The sequence below is a fragment of the Streptopelia decaocto genome, assembly GCF_964273445.1.
Source record: "Streptopelia decaocto genome assembly, chromosome: 3".
Classification (NCBI taxonomy): Eukaryota; Metazoa; Chordata; class Aves; order Columbiformes; family Columbidae; genus Streptopelia; species Streptopelia decaocto.
The window spans coordinates 35,030,053-35,050,119 of NC_138656.1; the positions used below are offsets into that span (position 1 = coordinate 35,030,053).

General features: G+C 36.4%; 1 protein-coding gene across 1 annotated transcript in view; it reads right to left on the bottom strand.

The window, feature by feature from the left end:
• Nucleotides 1-240: 240 nt before the first annotated feature.
• Nucleotides 241-20,067, bottom strand: part of TTC27 (tetratricopeptide repeat domain 27) — a 125,116-nt gene continuing 105,289 nt past the window's right edge. The window contains exons 14-20 of the mRNA XM_082049408.1: nucleotides 19,275-19,373; nucleotides 17,497-17,549; nucleotides 13,180-13,345; nucleotides 8,078-8,275; nucleotides 4,492-4,603; nucleotides 3,795-3,895; nucleotides 241-490 (exon numbers count right to left, since the gene is read on the bottom strand). Coding sequence (XP_081905534.1) covers nucleotides 368-490; nucleotides 3,795-3,895; nucleotides 4,492-4,603; nucleotides 8,078-8,275; nucleotides 13,180-13,345; nucleotides 17,497-17,549; nucleotides 19,275-19,373 — 852 coding nt within the window. The 3' untranslated portion in view covers nucleotides 241-367. The remainder of the gene's footprint in view (nucleotides 491-3,794; nucleotides 3,896-4,491; nucleotides 4,604-8,077; nucleotides 8,276-13,179; nucleotides 13,346-17,496; nucleotides 17,550-19,274; nucleotides 19,374-20,067) is intronic.

Below are 20,067 nucleotides of genomic sequence, written 5' to 3' on the forward strand. Positions count from 1 at the left end.
GCTGGCCGTGCTCCCACTTCTGCTGCGGCTGTTCCCGCCCCGGCGCCTCTCCTGCTGCAATGGGTGTGAGTGATGCACCTGGGCAGAACTAATCCTCAATAGTCGCCTTATAAACACAAGTAGCTCTGTTCCAGAAAATCTGGGCTTGAGGAACCAAAACATGCAACTTTGCAAGACAGTGAGAGCAGATAATAATCTTAAAATGCAGCCTGAACGTTGAAGAAAGCTGACCACAAGAACAGCACTGTACAGAAAAATGTTTATTGAGAGTGCTGCTGCATTAGATTTGTTACTGTTTCCTCAGCTAAAGCTGTGGCAAAAAACCCAAGTCATTATTGTCTTCCTGTCATGGAGTCTGGTCCGTGTGTCAGCACTGGTCTCTCAGCTGGTTGCTCAGTTCCTGAAGTTCAGCGATCATGTTGTCCATGGTTGTCACCTCATCAGCTATCTCACTGTGAACCTCGTTACTTGTTGCATCTACAAAAAGTTGCTGCATGACAAAAAGAAACACATTATTTTAAAACGTGCTTACAGTTTCTCAGTTTCAGCGTAGAGACAGAATACAGGAAGCTTATCATCACTATCCTGCCTTTCATATTTTTGGTACTAACAATGGTATCTATCTCTTTAAAAAGGCCATTTTCTAGCTAATGAACAGAAGGTGCATATATGGATATTTATGTACACACACATATATAGACCTAAGGTCTGTGCAACACACCTCATATTTTGCCAAAAGGGCCAAATCCTCCTGTGGATGCTGCGTTTCTGCTCTGACTGCCTGCGCTGATTCCTGATCCCATAGAAAGTAAAGGACTTTACCATGAAACTCAAATTAGAAGAGCATCTCGTATACTGTCACTGCAGTTTACAAACCCACCTGCTGATAAATAAGTAGTTGTGAATTTTAATAGCCATTTTTTCCCAGTGTCATATTCTGTTGCATCATTTTCTCCAAAACCTCAAATAAACATGTTTTAACATTTAATGGCAAGACGTGTGGGTGGAGACATTGTGTGTAATTGAGTTATACAAGAGAAAACAAAACACTACAGAGCAATAAAAATTGTTTTTTTCTTGAAGACTTTAAGACTAACAAACATAAAGCAGCTAACTCATGAGCAATAAGGATCTTCAGAGATTAATGGGGAAACCAAGGGAGAAGAATGCTAAATGACTTCTCTAAAGACTTCAGACATCCAGGTTGTGGCTGGAGCTTTGCACATGCTGCACCAGAACACATTGCTATTGCAAGGCCAGGACCTGTGATTTGACTCCAGTAATACAGAGGCTGTGTGAGGTACCACTCCACAGAAATATGGGGGGGGAGGACACGACACCCAAACATATGTTTCCCCTTTCTTACGTAAAGGAGAGTGATTCACACTTCATTTGACACAAATTAAAAGCGTATATTTAGAGACAAAAACAAACCAAGAAGAGTTGCTCTGGAGTGCATCTGTACATCATTATATCATCAAAACATAATGGGACAATACAGATACATATACAAACAAAAATGTACTTAAAAGGCCTGAACCAAGGTCTTCAGTGTGCCTCAGAACAGTGTTGTCACTGAACAAGGGAACATCTTACATAAAAATAGGAACATAGTCCTGCTGCAAGTACAGAAACTTTTCTGACTTTCAGCCCAAAAACCTCACACTGGGAATATGACAGAAAAGTTTGGTTCTTTTTGGCTAAGACAGCTAAAAAAATCAGGATGTTTTGTTTTGTTTTTCTTTTCCTCCACACAGTTAAAGAGATCTATTCAACTAGATGCAGCCTGGGGAAGTCGCATGCATCATCATTCTTTGGGCTTTGTGCTCCATGTTCCCCCACAACAGTACCCACATTTCATGCATTTCCAATACAGCTCTATGACCTTTTTCTCCTTTTTGGAGACCCTGTCTGTCAGATCTGAATGATGCAGGGGGGCACGGGGCAGAAGAGAGCCCAATATACTTTTTGCCAGAGCATGTCACTGCCCAGAAGGCTCTGTACAGAAAGGAGCCTCTTAACAACACATTTTTGGGTTGCAGCCTTCAGCAGAGTGTGGGTGCATCATGAGTCCGGCACAACACGGTCGCTGGAATGGCAGAGACGGAGGTCCCAGAAAAGACGAGATGTCTAAGAAGCAACAATGTTTCACCTGTATGGAGACTACTGATTTGTTCCAACTGTATGTATTGACTACAAAATTTTGGAATTTCATCTTTTAAAAGTTACTTTCACTGTTCTTTAACTCCTCCTGAAATCTTAATGACCGAGTCTGCTCTTAGTCCATTTTTTTAAATGCTTTGCTCTGTTAGAAGAGAAAAAGAAAAAAACCTCACACTAATACTGACTGACAAGTCAGCAAAAGGAGATGCTGCAGTCAAGCTCGGACAGGTATAAACAATGCTAAAGTGTTTGTGCATAGTATCTTACAGAAGATGACCGAGTTTTTAAACCACAACACACTTTGCAAATGCAATACAACTTCGAATTAAAAATAAGATGGCATCTTGGAAAGTATGCAAAAACAATGAGGTCACACCAATCATTTTAACTCCAACATGTCAGTTTTATCAGAAATGCCATAAAACTTAGAGGCACCATTATCTGCCAATAACACAGATGTTTGTTTAATTAGTGCCTTCAGGAATTACGAGTACAATTTACTAGACTCACCTTTTATTAATCTTTCAGATACTGCATGATCTTCCATAATATAAATCACCTGTACTTGTATATATATCATTTACGTCAAGTAGTCCTGTTTTCTCTACAGTTGTACTCAGTGTACAGACTTTCTTTAAAATAAAAGCGATTCTGTGAATCACAACAAAACATACATGTTGTGGCTTTTTTCTCTGCCTTCTGAAGACTTATGCATGCCAGTAACTAAAAGCACAGCTACAGAGCCAGCTTGTGTCTGCTTATACAACTTTCCTAGACTTTTACGCTTAGAATTATAGGACTTAAAAGGGAGTGAGCCAAGTTTAACACACTGATGACAGATCAACACTTTCTAACACAAGCACACATTATAAAATATGCTCTGTAATTCATATTTATGAAACCCCACATGCAGCCAGAAAAAATACTTCTTTAAGACATTAAGTATATTTTGAACAAATACGTATTCCAGATCAGTCTTCAGTTAAACAATGGCTGTGTCCCGTGTTGTAAGAAGAAGTGTAAAATTAGGATAATAGCAGTGCAGAAACAGACTCAGCTCTTTGGGTGCCTGGCTTTGGAGGCACAACTCCAAAAACCCAACATATGATTCAAACATGATGACATTTTTCAATGAACTAATATCTGAATTGATAGGGTCTCCAATAAAACGTTATTAAAATTATTTATTTCTTTTAATAAATAACTCTGTTTTTTAAAAAAAACTGACATATTTTGGTCCTTTCTGCAGGTTTACATCCATTCTATCTGAGACTGCCCTGCTTCCCCCCATGACTGCTCACATAAGGAACAGGTCTCTGAAATGACTCATTTCTTCCAAACATTCACGTCTGTTTGCCCAACATTTTAAGTTAAATTCTAATTTAGCTTAAGAGATAGCATTGACATTTTATAGTAGTAGGTTTACTTCAGTCAAAGCCTAGCAGGGAAATAGAAGCCTCCTTAGAACTGGAATCCTTAACAGTGTAGAGGTGAACATCCATTTGATTATGTAGTAGGACAGGCAGGTATTATTTGATCTATAAATGACTCAAAACAGAGAAATGCTTTCTGGCAACAGAACAAAGATCTCTAGCTTTCAAACAAAAATTCCTCCTTTCAAACATTCCCACCTTCGCTTTGGATGACAATCCACGTAAGTTGAGCCGAGCTGAAGAAAGTATCTGCAAAGCTTCCTGATGATTAGATTTGTTCTTGCTGCATTTTATGGCCACTGGAATCCAAACACAGAAGAAAAGGACCACAAAACAACAAAACATTACCTCTATAGCAACAATCTTTAAACAACATTTAATTAAAAAATCTTGATACCTTCCACAGACGATTTTTTAATGTAATATCCCCAAAAAGAAACACAAAGAATGTCATGTAATTTTGAGAAAATACCTCTAAATCCAACAGATAACGTGTATCCTTCTGAAACACAAATATCACAGCATAGTAAACAGTCTGACTGAGTATAAGTTTTGTCCATCTCCTGACTGGCACAGTCAATCAAACTTATGTGACGATTTGAGGACCGAGATGAACTACAGATGTATTTTCACTTGCATTATGAAACTGCCAGACCATTAAATTAATTGATTCCATGTTTACCAATCATATGTTTACTGACTCACCCAACACAATTTCTGCCTTATTCCAAGTATATTTTTGTATGCACTATCAGGATGCTGCTCTCTGTTGGAGGACTCCCAATAGTAGGAATAAATATAATACGTAAAGTATAACATTATTTTGTTACTAAGCTTAATAAATATTTGCTATACTCTTCATAATTAATAAAAGTTCATTTCAGGTAGAACATACCATGTGCAATCTCTATGGCTCCTTTTACCACTTCCTTAAAAGAGGAAACATCTTTCTCCCAATCACTTGATTGAATTTCACATTTATGTGCCTTAGTAAGACACTGCAGTGACTGCATGGAGGAAAAAAATGATCAGTACATCAGAAAACAAATTAGGTGACTAATTTAATTTTAAGTATCTATGAAATTAATGCTCAATCCAGAAGATGAATATGTTTTTACTACACTTGATTTCCTGTGAGTTGGAGTAGTGTCCTTCTATGCAATGGTAAGGCACCAGCTGTAACACAGATGTTCTTCACTAATATTGCATCTCAAGTATGAGACGCATATAAAGTAACATGTGGCTAATTTTTATCTTTTAAAAATCTGTCTAGACTGATGGATGTGACCCGTGTTTGCCAAGTCGCCATAATTAAATACACATGAAAGAGGGAATAATATTTGTACTCGTACTTTGAACAGCAACTTTGTATCTAAAAAATTTATAACTGAATACATCAAAGCTTTCTTTCTCTATATGTATTCTTGGCAAATAATGTATTTTACAGGCACAGCTATTAGCTGCCATAATGCTCTGGATCTCAGTGTGAACAGGAAAAAGAAACGTAAACAACATGGAAGTAGGGTGCCATTAAGAAAAAAAACATGAAAAATTTAAAGCAGAAGAAATTAATTTTTGCTTTTGAGTTTTGTTTTATTTCTACAGCATCAGAAATACAAAACAAATATCAAGATATGACAGGAGTTACATGGCTTGGATCAATGATAACACTTCAAATGTTTTTTAAAAAGAGTTTAAACATCATATAAAAAAATAAAAAGCTTTCAGTGCAGTATATGTACATGAGCACAATAAAGACTTCTGATTGCTGAACAAAGATTAAAACTGGGAGTTGTCACCCCAGAAGCTTCTACCTTCTCTTTCCCACCACTATTGCACAGGCAACTGAACTGCTCATGCTGCTGTAAATTGCATTAAAGGTGTATTAAGTCAAACCAGATAATATTACTTTTTTTCATAATAACCTAGGTTATAATTGGGAGTAGTTCTGGCCAGCAGAGGAAAGAACTTCCAAGAGGAACAACAGTTTTTGGAGCAGCCTGATTTCAGTCTGCACGTGTCTGAGTCAGAGAAGCAAATTAGGGGGGTTTTGCTGACAGACGTCAGGGAGCGGAAAGAATTCAAAGTCTTGTGCACTGTTTGTTTGCACTTCTGGAACCTGGATTTACCCTGGAAGGAAACAGTTATTAGCTGGGGAAAGTTCAAGGAACAGAAGGGTTCCATAGCCTGGGTATGGATCAGCAGGAAACTTGAAGTTTGGAAAGATTCCGTGGTGGGAAAGGGGTGCACTGGACTTCATTCAGCATAGGAAAGAATGAAGTCCTGAATGAGGTGGCAGGTTGGATACAAAAAAGTGTAAGAGTAAATATATGCTAAGTTAAAGAAAAAAACCTCACAAACCACACACTTCAATGGTTCTACACTCCTAACTCAAAAACCCTGTCTGACTTTGATTCAATTTATAAAGTGCTGTTGTGCATTGTAACTGTAGACTCTAGTGGTTAATGGCATCAGATATGGCAGCAGAGCAGAAAGGTAAAAAAATCAGCCACCAACCTACCCATTACAACAGGCAGACATAAAAGCTTGTTCTTTCAAATTCAATGTTAGGAACAATATTGGTTAAATATAATTAAATCTGCACTAAATAGGATATAACCTTATGGAATAAAAGTCAAACCCTACATTTGTAAGGAAGTACATGACACTGTGATAGATCTGTTCCCATCTCTTTGTCCTATGATGCTGCAATATAGGAAATAATGCCCTTTCAGTATTCATTGACCTTTTGCATAATAAACGTGGGTGGAAAACCGCTATGATACATCTAGAATCTTTCTACAGACAGTTATGTTCACTCACTATCTGACACATGATGGTGCTTGTGGCAGTGAAGCCAATAAATATTGGTTTTGAACATTTTTACTTTAGAATATGTCGTAAGAGAAGCTACCAGTGATTACCTAGTGTTTTGTAAATTAATTTTTACACTGTAAATTAATATATGCTGTGCCTGTAGGCAGTTTTGTTATTTCATGATCTATATCTATGGTACCATCATTCCAGGATACTTGGATACACACATAAGCACACCTGAAGTACTCATAAACATCATTCCATTTTGCAGGGCAAGCTAGACAATAAGTGTGTTCCATAACCAGTCTGACTAGGAAACACAGTTAAAATCCTGTCTTCTCTACAAATTGAAACCACATTTTTAACTGGGTTAGTGAAAAATACTGTGATGTAACTAGATTCTGAAACAATTACATTTATAGTATAGACAGGGCCTCTGCTACTTCGCATGTCTGAGTAAGAATTTGAGGATATATTACAGGATATTGCAGTGTCTGTATTTCTGAATTCTAAAAAGGCCAAATCCCTTTTATTATTCGGCTGTATAGAAAAACAGAGAAGGAAAACAGGAGGATTTGGAGGTATAGGGGCCACCAGCAATGACTAAACAAGACATTTCACAGGGCAAAGTGTAAAGATGAAGACAATGCGCAAGGCCCAGATAATTATAAGTTTAACCCCACACGCATACGATTTGTAGGCCTGACCACCTGCGTAGTATGCTTGACATCAAGCAACAAGCAATCCTCCAGACTGACGTTCCTGCCCAGGCCAAAGGGACACCCCTGCTAGGAAACATACACTGAACTCTGACCCTGTGTATTTTCAGCTTTAGTGAAGATCTGATAACCCGTAAGTATTTTTGGAGTGTGCAAGACTATTTGAATTTTGGCAATTTAATACCAAATGCAAAGCACACTCCAGCATACAACAAAGCAAACACTTCTAAGCAGCGCAGAATGGTTATTTTGAAAATGCTTTTAACTGGATTACCTGGGAAGTGGTAGGAACAAGAGATGAAAGTTAATGTTCCCAAACCAGAGACTGGTAAAGAGAAAACCAATCGGGTTTAGCAGATTAAGAATCAAATAGCATTGTTCAATTCCATTTTAAACTAAGTGAGGACAAAACACTTTTACTCTGGGAACTCTAACTGTGGTATAGACTGTCTTAAATGTATTTTCCCTTAATGACTGCAAAGAAGTATATAGATGGTTTATGATGCTACTGGATCATGCCATTAAGATCCACTTTTTTCCACAAGCTGCAATATCTTGTCTTGCAAATCAAAGATTCCAATTTTAAAAAGCAATTAAAAACCCCATTAGATTCTAGCCATTAGATTGCTGCCAAGAAAAGTTTCAGATTACAAATCCGAGAGAACGCACACATGCTGTGATAGGATGTTTTAAAATGAAATGCTGATAGAATAGAGTGATTCTTTGAAAATCCACAAAAACTGATGTAAAACATCTTGCTTCTGTTAGTTAATAAAAATGTGTGCTGTAGGAACACGAAAAGCAGAAGATAAGCTTACAGAAACATTACAGCAAAACACATCTGAAACAAGGGCGTGTCATACTACAGCATTATAGTTTATTAGAGAACAAAAAGGTTGCACCATAAGTGTATATCCATAAAAACATACCATGCAACGGATTTACCTTTTCGATATCTTCACCACTGTCATTTTGTCCATTTCCATAAAGTTGGGCATAAAGCCGCCAGATTTCCCCATCATTTGTCACTCGTGAAGTCACTCTGCCCAAAAGCTCTTGCAATTTCCCCTTCAAACCGCTTGCTAACTCTCCAGTGCGATCAGCCATACCATCCACTACCGCTCTCACCAGAATAGCCAGCACCTTAAGAAAGCAGCGGGAAAGAGATTTTATTTCAACTCAAATCAACACCAGTATACATAATGATATCTGTAATATCTGGTCTCCATTAATGATTCAGTATAATACAAATATAGTACCATATGACAAGTATATAATTATATTATTAGGAGAGTAATTATAAAATATAAAGTATTAGGGAAGTAATTCAACTAATTTAAACCCCATCTGTAAGATTCTATGGTTGGTGAAGATAAAGAGGCCTGAGAACTAAGAGACAGAAATTTGGGTTACTGGGACAGGCTGGTGTGAAAAACATCGGTATAGGAAATTGTGGCAGTATCATAAAGATATTTTCAGCTTATAATATGGTTATATAATAAAAAGATGAGTTCAACAGGTTGAATCAGATTAATCCAGGTAACGGAAGACATTAGCATTTACAGGACCTCTAATTAATTAACTGCAGAAAATTGAAAGGTGTGTAGTGGATGAGATAGCAAAGTAGAAGGCAACCAAATACTACTCTGTGTTTAACACACTTTGGTGAATTACTAGTCAGATCATTTCAACGGACCTTTTTACAACTAGTCATTTAACACCCTTGCTTTCTCAGTCACTGGCTTGAGAAGGTGGCATCTGAGCTGCAGAAATGCTGAACACTTGCAGCTGCTGGCGAATTCAACAGGAGCTGGGCTTTGCATGTCTGAAATGCTACATAATACCAAGTGTCCCAAAAAACCCATGAGTCTTTGTGTCCCAAAACAGACACTCAGAATTAGAGAACAGTTTTGCTGTGCCTCAGTTCCTTCTCAGTAAAATGAGAAAAAGCAAATGTACATTAAGACACTGAATCATGCGGTGAATTAGAAGAAAATAAACCTCAGAAAACTGTGGCTTCTTAAGTGAGAACTACCTGCTCTGTGTAGTGCATAAGACACAGAGACTGAGGAAGAAATAATTCTAAAAACAAAACGGAAGTGTTGTAAGTTTTGTATTCAAGATACTTGCCAGTAAAAGGTACATTAACACCTTCCTGTTGATGCTTCCTAACTTGTGAGACTATTATTATTTGGCAACTTCAATGCTTCACCATTTTTGTCCATGTGATATCAGTACTTACAATGAAATCACATTAATAGCAGTAATACAACCAATTTCAAAGATGCTGTGTCAATAGCCCCAAACCACATAAAAATATCACTGCTCTAGAAAAAGCAGGACAGAGGTGCATCCTTACAAACCAAGTTCACTGGCACAAAGTAAGGTAAAAATTACAACAGTATCAAAGTATTAATATATTAAACTTAAAATGAAAACATATGAAGTTTTATATTTGTGATATCTCAGTTTCCTAAAAAACCTTTTATTCTCTAGAATGACTCAATTACCATGCACCTCAAGAATGAATTACTGAGTTCTCTCAGATATTGTAAGGCTTTGGCAAAAACCACCATATAGATAATGGTTGATGATGTTATGAAACAAATCTATGTAACTGAAAAAGTGAAAAAAATACACATCTCCCTGGTATCTTTTAATAATCAATATGAAATCATAGCAGCATTTGAACACAAGCTAAAGAGACACCACCACCCCCAAAACCGTAAGTGTATAACCCTAAAGTGGTTGGTTGTCTTCCCTGTTAAAGGGCTCAGCTTTTCACTTAAGATAATACAAAATGTGATCAACTACTAATAGTCCAAAAGTTCTGAAATTCATATTGCATTCATAAGACCCAGCATTAAATGAATTAAGTCTTCTATAATGATTTGCTAGAAAAACACCAGCAAGTATTGATATTACTATAGCATTGTTATTAAAAAAACAAACCAAACAACAACAACAAAACCAGAAACAAAACACAAAAACAAACAAAAAAATTCACAAACCAAAACAAAACAGAAAAGAGGCTTAAGAAGAGATATCAAACTACATTTTCTCTTGGAAAGGAACTAGAACTGGTCCTGAGGATTCATACATACACATATGACTCTTCTGTTTCTCAAATTAACAAAACTCTTACTCAAAGTCGAAAACACTAGGTCACATGAGTATCATGTAGAGTTATCAAGAGTTCTAAAGCAAATGATATTCTGTTTGCATGTGAAAAAAAAGCGGGTTTCCTCAATCAGAAGGATTTAGCAACTTAAAAATAAGGCATATTCCTATGGAGTTCAGGCTTTGCTTACACTTTGATCGTAATAATATATCTTTTTTATAATTCATCATGTAAGCTTTAGCACTATAGCAGTTAAAATAAAGCTAGTGTGAAAGCTCGGATTAAAGGGGTCCATTAAACACTAACGAATCATTAACACTACTTGGCTGTGCCCAGCTGTTAAGTAAGCTATTTCAAATTGCAAGTGAATTGTGCTAGTCATCAAAAAGTACTGGCAGTGTAACGGAGCTTTCCATTTTAGATGGTTGTCTTGAGTGTTAAATTTTAATTCATATCTTTGAGACATATTTAACTGTCATATATACTAAACTACTAAAGTAATGCTCTGTTGCCCAGGATCCCACATATGCAGCAGATTGCATTTGTTTTTTTTTAATGAACAGGGCTCCATGTGACCACTGTAGAGTGAGTTTGTGTTTAGGATGATATCACACCACCTGCATTCCTCCTTCTCCTTTGCTTTTGTGCATAGTATATGTTTACTAAAAACTGAACAAGAACCATCACGGGACAAAACCTTAGACACAAACCAAATCATTTTCAAATGCTGTGCTTGCTATCAGTTAATCTCATTCCACAATTGTTCTCCAAACAGCTCCTTTAAGATAAAACTCACTGGTCAAACCATTTTTAGAAGCTTCTCTAGGACTCTAGTAAGAAAAGAACCTTTAAGACACCAAATCCAAAATGACAAATCTGCAATATATGAGCTCTCCCTATGCCCCTCCCAAAATAAAGATTTATTATAAAGACAATTCTCATTCATGAGCTACTGAAAAGAAAGAGGGCTCCAAAAAGTATTAACTGCTATCCTTGCTCCTCAAAATTCCCTTGGAATATGCTCTTACAGCCTTTTATTAGAAATAGTCTGGCAACATGAAGCACCGAAATGAGGGTGATATTTGATGGTAAGGGTAACAGAAATCTTTGCTAGATTCTCAAGAACACAAAATTGCAGAAAGTAACCATTTGTCCATCTTTCTGAATTCATATTCTTTGACAGGACAGGATGAAGATCTGGTTTCTGAAAGCAATGTAGCAAAACAGCTTAATAACTTTGTTATTCACAGAACAGTGAATTACCAAGTAAAAAAGATTGCTTGCCTCCTCAAATACGCACACGGTACAAAGTAATGTGATTAGCAGTTGCAGAAAGCTTTCAGATATATTCACCACCTTGGATGAATAATCAGAGCCTAAACTGATGACTGCAACAGGTAAAGCTTTTCTCCTTGCTCCTTTCTAGTGACTGGTCTACTAGCTAAAACTACAGAGAATCCAGTGAGCTTTATCTTTTATTACAAAACATCTACATTAAAGGTTTTCAAGGTGCATTTCTCAGTAGGTTCATGAACTTTAAAAGGAATATGGAAATTTGTAGAATTCTAAGAACCAGTAAGGAAAGTAAGAAAGCATGCTTATGACTTTATAAGGGGAATCCTAGGAAGCTGAGACGTTTGAAAGTGTGTCATTTGCTGTAATCTTTAATTGCATTGCTGCTCATTTCTGAAGAGTCCTTCAGCTTTTCCTTTTTCAATTCTGTCTGCATAATCTGTACATACATATCTTCAAGCTTCATAACATCCTAATCTCAGAACCTGTGCCACAAGGATGACATCGTTAAATAATTAGAATAGCTCAGATGCAAAACTTCCCAAAGCTGCATTCTGTATTCAGAAGTCTGGCACAAAAAGACAGCAATGGCCTAACAAAAAAAACAAACAAAAAAATCACACATGAAGACTGGAATGCCTCACTGTTATTAGAAGAAATTACTGATTTACGAGTAACTGCATACTATGCTGAAATAAAAGAATCTGATGTAACTACACAAACCAAGGACATTTCAAATTATATATTCAATTGCACACTCCTAACTGATGGATTCAGTCTCACAAGGCGTATTCTGCAACAACAATGATGCTAAAAGTGATTTTTTTTCCTCTCTTCCTTCTTTCACAAAAAGCTGGAATCAATGACTTGTTTCTTGCTGTCCTGTGCATATTTATTTTTCTTGATTTTTAAATTCCTCATAAGCTCATAAGCTGTTCAACCAGATCCATGAAAAGCAAAGCCTTTGGAAGGTGTTTCACTACTCTGCTTAGGGATACTTTGGCTTGCCTTTCCCATTCACCTTGCTATTTTGACTGAATATATAGAACCCTGCTTGGACAGGACTGAGTTTTACGCAAGGTAACATTGCAATTGAAGCTGTTAAAGTTGGTTCTCCTGTGCTTATCCAGAGTGTACATTGACACAGAAGCGAACTGAACTGAACTACAGTGAAAGATGAGTAAAATAGCTCCTTTACATTGCAATGCATTCAATCTATGAAACATAATTCACTTTCAAAGGCTCATTTGTAGATTTTTCAAACACATGGGTAAAGCTTAACTTTCTTTAAACTAAATAATTTATAGTGTTTCTGATACTATGATATGCAGGAACGATTGTGGTTTTTTTAGGGATAGATCTTAAAACTGCAAGGCTCATTATTTGTCCTTCCACAAAATCTAAGGCAATCTGGATGCAAAAGTTTCCCTTTCTGTCCATTGTTATTTTAAATACCTAGTCTTGTTGAGTCTGGATCTCAAAAAATTAGATGGCTACATAACTTCATTGGTACGTGTACTGTCATTATAGATACCATTATCAGCAGAAATCTCTCCATGTCACACAAGTAAAATTAATGATGGCTAAAAATCATCCTAAAATTAAAGATGACTTAAGATGAAAGCTTTCTCACCTGTGTATCCTTGTACTTTTCTCTTAAGTCCATAAGCCGATGATAAGCTTTAATTGCTTCTGAAAACTCTCCAACATCTGTACTGGTGAGAAGATAGTTCTCCCATATTTGCCAGTGCTCGTAGTTGCACTTGAGAGCTTCTTGGAGGGTTCGGAATGCTTTGATTCTAATCAGTAATGAAAAAGAAGAGTCTATATTACAGATTTAATATGGAAGATTTCTGTATTAAAATCAGTTGGCATTGTATCAACTAAAAAGCTGCTTATTTTTAAAAAATCAGGTTTGGAAAACAGTGCAATGCAAACGTTATTGTTCATAATTTACAATATTGATAATTCCTTAATCTCTCTTGCCAATTACTTTCCATCAGTTCACTCCACAGTACACTCTGTAGAGCCTGAACTAGGTGATTTCTATGTTAGCTCTCATAATTACATTTAGACAAAAAAATCATTATAATTGTGCCATCTGTTTCAATATTTTCTTTTCTGAATTTTTAACTGGGACCATGAGAAAACAATCCCACTCATGCTGCAGTTGTAACACCCATTAAAAAATTAAAAAACACTGAGTTCCTGGCAGATACAGAATGATATTGACTCATTTTGTCACAACAATAACAGCTTTTTGTGATTTATTTTTAACATTTGCACGTGGTGAACATGCATACCCCTTGCACAGAAGCCCAGCATTTTCAACATTTTTTCTTATGTCAGCTGGAAGCTTTACTTCCACTCTCTGTTCCCTGACACCACGCTGCTGTGTGTCGGAGTGGCCCCAAACACTATTAGGGTCCTTCACCAAAGGTGCTGCCTAGTCAACCATCTCACAGTGGCAGGAGAAAGTCTTGTGGAATAAAGGTGGACAGAAAAACTCCTATAAAGTCAATATCAAGTTAGGAGGCATCTTTATTTTTTCATATGGATCCGCTGCAGGCAGCTCTTTACCATTCCCTTATTCAAGGAGATAAGTAATGGCATTCTCTGGTAAGGAACATAAGACGGTTTGGCCAAATCAAGAATTTGGGCTGAAAGCAGCTGACCTACCATTTACAGCGATATAAGCTCCTGCAGAACATGAAATCAATGCTTCCAGAGAAGAAGAAGAGGGAGTAAGAAGTCTTAATGCAATCTGAAGCATATGTCACTAAGGTCTGGGTGCCTAATGTTTAAAGCTGCCTAAAGTTTCAATAAATATGAAACTAAACAAAACTTTCCCAGAGAATCAGAATGATACGGTTCTTTGGACTTAAAGAGACTGAAGCTTACTCTGAGCTGGACAGTCATAATATGTAGAAAAAACAGAGAGGAATAAATTCTTTTAAATGAAAACTTGAAACAGAGTTTTCCCAGGCTGGTAAAAATATTCCTAAATCTCTTCTTAATTAAGATAACATAAAGATGGCTTGTTATCAAAATTTGCAGTTCACTTGCTCTATTGCTTGAGTGAGTTCCTAAAAGTGCTGTCTTTAAAGAAAGACAGCTCAAATAAATTGTTGGTTAAGTTTCAAAAAGAGGGTCCAGGAGAGCATAAATATCCCAGCCAGGAAAAGGGAATGTCTGACTAGTGGATCAGGCCATTGAAAGTTTGGAATTGCTGGGTCAGGCAAAACTGTAAATAACTGCCACAGTATTAAAAGAGTTACCATATATATGCAAGAGAGATGACTGATAGAGCGAAATTATTGAAGGAAAACAGGTCATTTGGCAGAGCTGTGGCAGAACAGCCCACAAGCAGGATCTTCCCATGCTCACCCCTCTTTTCTCTCTCCTCTGATATACTGATATATGCGATGCTGTCAAGTAAATGTGCTAACAGTTAGGTCTCTTCCACCATTAACAGTCTTAATAAGGGATTTCAGACCCTGATTTTGATAGATTATATTAGAAAAGCATAGAGACCTGCTCCTTCCCCTGTGGATTTTGCTACAATCAAAGCTGGGATCTGTCACAGCTCTTTCACAGGCTGGAAGATGCTCTGGCTGACTGATGTACCCCAGTCACCTTGAGAAACTGTTTCTGAAACTGCTCTTTAACATCTAAAGGTTTAGCCTGTATGATCTCCCTCACCTTCTCAAAAAAGTTAATAATTTATCAGGAGGGCAGATGCCAATCAAATGGAAGTGTGAAATGTAGCCAAGATACCAGAGGCATGGGATGGAAATCACAATCCTCAAATCATCATTCTTGCTACGCTAATGAAATCCTCTAGGTTCTCAAAACAAACCTCCTATATATTTAATAACTCATATAATGATGGAGTTATCCTTAACCAGGACAACAGTTAAACCAATTCATATATAATCAGGAAACAGCAGTCAGTATCCGTGTGTCATCCTGTCTTGGAAACGAGGAATCTTTCACTCAAAGGGGAGAGGGCCAGTCGCAGTCTGCTCTGAGAAATACAAGATCTAGATCTCAAAGGCCTCCTGGCACCCAAAGAAGTTTTTCTGGTAAACTGAAGAGGAGAGTCTCTTTTCATCACAATTAATTTTTCTGGAGGAAATTAAGAATACACAAAACTTGTGGACCCTTAAAAAGCAAACAAGCCCCCAAAACAACAAAACCCCTTTCATTTGGGTGTCAATAAGTTGTTTGCATACACTTTTCAAAAAGACTTACACATTTTATGTGTCTTTTGTCTGAGACTCTAAGCCTTACTCAAATGCATCACAGTCCTTGGGTGGGACAGATTTAAGAGCCTGGTTGGAGTAAAGCTTGATTTTAATGAGGGAGCAAAAGAAAACAAGTAACTTAAATATATATATCTATATTTTTTTTTTTACAGCTAGAAGGCTTGAAAAGTAAGAATTTACACTACCACCACAACTGCCCTCCTCCCCCTCCCCCAGATAAATTATATTGAAATGCACTACTATGGATCCTCTGTTTTGAGATTGGGATAAAATAACTCACACACAGTCTTGATCTGTAAGTGACCACACAAATAATCAAAGCAGCTGCTATTCCACAGCAAATACAGGGCAGACTCAGCTATCAGCATATAATACTGACTTAAGAATTCCTGTACACATATTCCTCTCCCGTGTTATTCCTGTGGGAAAAAAAGCTTGGAAACATGCACCCCCTTACTGCTTTTGACACAATATCAAATAGGTCACAAGTTTTGTATGTAATTAGCATGTTAAATCACAAGTGTAGATTAGAAATATCAAATTAAACCAATAAAGTGAAACTCATCACTCAGTAGTTTCTCAGCCTTGTAGTAGATGAACAGGCAGAAAAAATATTTGGATTAAAGACACTTTCATGAAACAAGCATAAGCCAGTACACTGAGCATCTGACATACCCTTTTGAACTTTATGCACATGCAGCCTAAGACAAAAATTGGGCATCCTCAAGGCACCGCTGAAGGTGAAAGGAAGTACCGAAAAGGTAAAACAGGCTCCTCATTTCTATTACCTTTTAGTCTTGAGTAGTTAATTCTAACTGTCATTTTCTCCTGTATCCTGCTTCCATTAGCATATCAAACCATCTCTTGAATTCATTTATGATATTACTTCCCACATTTCCTTAGTATGTTTACCAGTTTACCTTTTATGTAAATTTACTACTATTTTTCTCTTTTTTTTTCAGTTTACCTCCTGACTACATAATCATATAAATTGTTGCCATATTTTGAGTAAGGTTTTAAAAAAATTATCTAATTATTTTGTTTCCTTCTCAGAGGAAAAGTTATAATGTGAAAATTCTTCTCAAATATTAAGTTCTTTCAGGTATTCTGTGTCTACAACTAACTTTTACTGCATTGAGCTGAAATACAAAATAAGAAACACAGTCCATTTAGGTCAAAGCTTCTTGTACTAATGGTTAATTTGAATGGAAAAGAACAAGTGAGCTAGTGTTTGCATGGATCTCCATCTGCTTTTGCAATATAAAAAATAAACTGCCTGTTTTTTCCCTTAAGCTACATGAAATTAATGTAGTATGAATTGACATTGGTCTGAATATATAGTTTGCTTGAAATGGATGCATCTTTTTAACTTCACAGTCAAATTAGTTTCCAACTTTAATATGAATGTTTTGCACTGGTTGTAGTTACTACATCATAAATACTTTTAACAAGAAAAAATGTAGAGTGAGGGGCTGCTACTTTTATAAAGCTTATGAAACACTATTTCCTGCAAAATGAAATAAGTTCTCAATGATCCAATCTGGGAGAGAGAACTGAAGGGATAAGAAATACAAAATATATGGTAACCAGATTATAAGAATAAAAAAACTCAATGTCAAAAAAAGGAAATCCCAATTATTTATTTTTGAACCAGTATTTTCTAATCCTATTGAAGTACTTACTTCTGCTTTAATCTGATATAAGCAGTTGATAAATTGTTCCAGGCCTCAGCATTCTGTAATGATAAAAGGAAAAGTATAAAAAAAAAATTCACTTATGTTTACTTGGTAAAAATACATAAATGAAACTACTGTGAAATATTGATTTTGCTAATCACACATATAAACATGTATTTGCTACAAGGCAGTCAAAAGATCACATTCATTAGAAATTACATTAAAATAGAAATACATAAATATTACTGACTACAGCAACAATCAGGTATATAAATATCAATTAACTGCCTTCTGGTTGGCATACACTAAGTCAGCTCTTGCCTTCAGTTTAAACTGTAAACAGGCATCCTCTTCTGGATCTGGCTGGTATGGCTGGTGAGGTCAGTGCTCCCAGCACCTCATCACTTCTCACTAGCTGGAAGTTACTTACCTGCACTGCTATAGTAGTAGAAAAAACTATCTGAATGTCCCCTAATGCACCTCAGGCAAAGCTAAGAGGGTCAGTTCCAACAACGTTTATCAACTGTTTTAGCTGAAAAGGGTAACAGAGTGCTCAGACAATCTTTCCTCTGGTAAAACCAGCAGAGCCACGAACAGAGATGATCCTGCCCATCACCTTATGCTCCTGTAAATTTGAAGCTGCAACACTGACTTCAGCAAAGTGACAGCCAGTAAAAATTTGAAGAACAATGCAATGAAATGTACCCTGGTAATGAAGGCTATCCTCAGGCTTAAGGAGCATTAAATCAACGTTTTTGAGGCTTAATTCATGAAAACAGTCATTACATTGCTGTAGTTCATTGTATAAAAATAGGTTTCACCTCCATAACTGAGAGCAAGCCCAGCATCGTTCACTCACAAGAGAAAAACCACTTAACCCACTGAGAAGTCAGTTGGCTTATTCTTATGAATACAATCAAATACAGGCCTCAGACACATTAGTGAAAAATTTAGTGGAAGTAACTCTTACTTGGAAGTAACTCTACTGTACTGAAAAAAATAGTATGAATACACAAAGTAAAAATTCCAGTTAAATACAGGGCTGTCTGTATGTACATTTTCCCCCCAAGTTATTTAATCTTACTAATAAAGAAAAACTAATACTCTGTCACCTTTCATTGACCTCTCACTCTTTTCCCCAAAAGAATGAATAATAGTTTCTATCAAGTAGGTGGCATTAACTCTAAGCGAGCAACATGCTGGCAGTCTGGCCTTGTGACAAAAATACTGCCAGTGCATTCCTGAGGGGTAAATCCAGCTGACACCTCTGCTATCTCAATGCACAGTCACACTCAAATAGCAATATTGCACATGTGCTTGCCCCAAGCATCCTGAAAAACTGGCTAACGAGCTCTGTTTTGCCTCTGCTCATGAATTATATAGTTACATATTTACCCGTCATACCACCACTTATTTAACTTCTTTTTCAAGAGAATTTGATTACTTAGAGAACTAAGTATTTTAACTTATTTTTTTCGTTTTATCTCTTTTGCACTCCTCACAGCCCACTCATTCCCTTTTCTCTGTTTTACCAATGTGTGCAAAAATAAAATTCTGCTCATCATATTTTAATATTCACATATACATACTTAGACAAAGTTACAGATTGGGCAAGTATTTTTATGATGTCTCATGACAAAAATATATCCTTCATGCACAAGTTTAATTTATTCAAGGGGCTAAGGTTTAAACAAGTTTTTCATTATTGCTTTGCTCGTTTATAATGAAAACATCCTTGTCACTCTTAGATAAGCCATTTGAATCACTTGTTGAATAGTACATACATCTGGTTCCAATGTCACACAGCGCTGAAATGCTTTGGCAGCACCTTCGTAGCCTTCTAAAGCAATGTATGCGCAGCCCAAGGAAAACCATACACCTAACTGGAGAGAAAAAAAAAAGGATGATTACACATATACACATGCACATTTCTGCACAACAGAAACAATTTTGCCTGGATGCTCAAACACATAATAGTCTTGTTGATTTTACCTGATATCCAGCTACTGTAATAGTATTGCATGGGTATAAATAATATACTCCACGCCAAATATAGGGAAAAGTTAGGTTCAAAGTTTTAATGAATACAGATAACCAAAGGTGTTGACTACATAAAGACTACTTCACCATATGTGAAATGCTATTTAATAGCACATTTTCATTTAGAGAAGAAAGTGATAGCTATTTATAGGTTTGCATATTTTGCTTTAACTTGTGAAAAATCCACATTCACTTTATAGTATTACATTTAGGCCGAATGGTAAATGTATTTCAAGAAAATCACATTTTACAACAAACATTTTTAATGACTGAACGTGAACACTTGAAAATTATAGCTCTCTCTACTTGTCAAAATATCAGTCTTCTCTAGTTTATAATGCAATGTTTAGAGATAGAAATGTACTTAAATAATGCCTTGTGTAGAGAACAGAACTTTACCAGTTGGATAATCTTGAATTGTAAGTCCTTGGTTGTAAAAAACAAACACCTCTCGTCCATACAGATTAAATATATCAGATATAGGCATAAATTACAGCAAATCAAATATATATTCTCATAGCTCTTCAACAGCAAGTT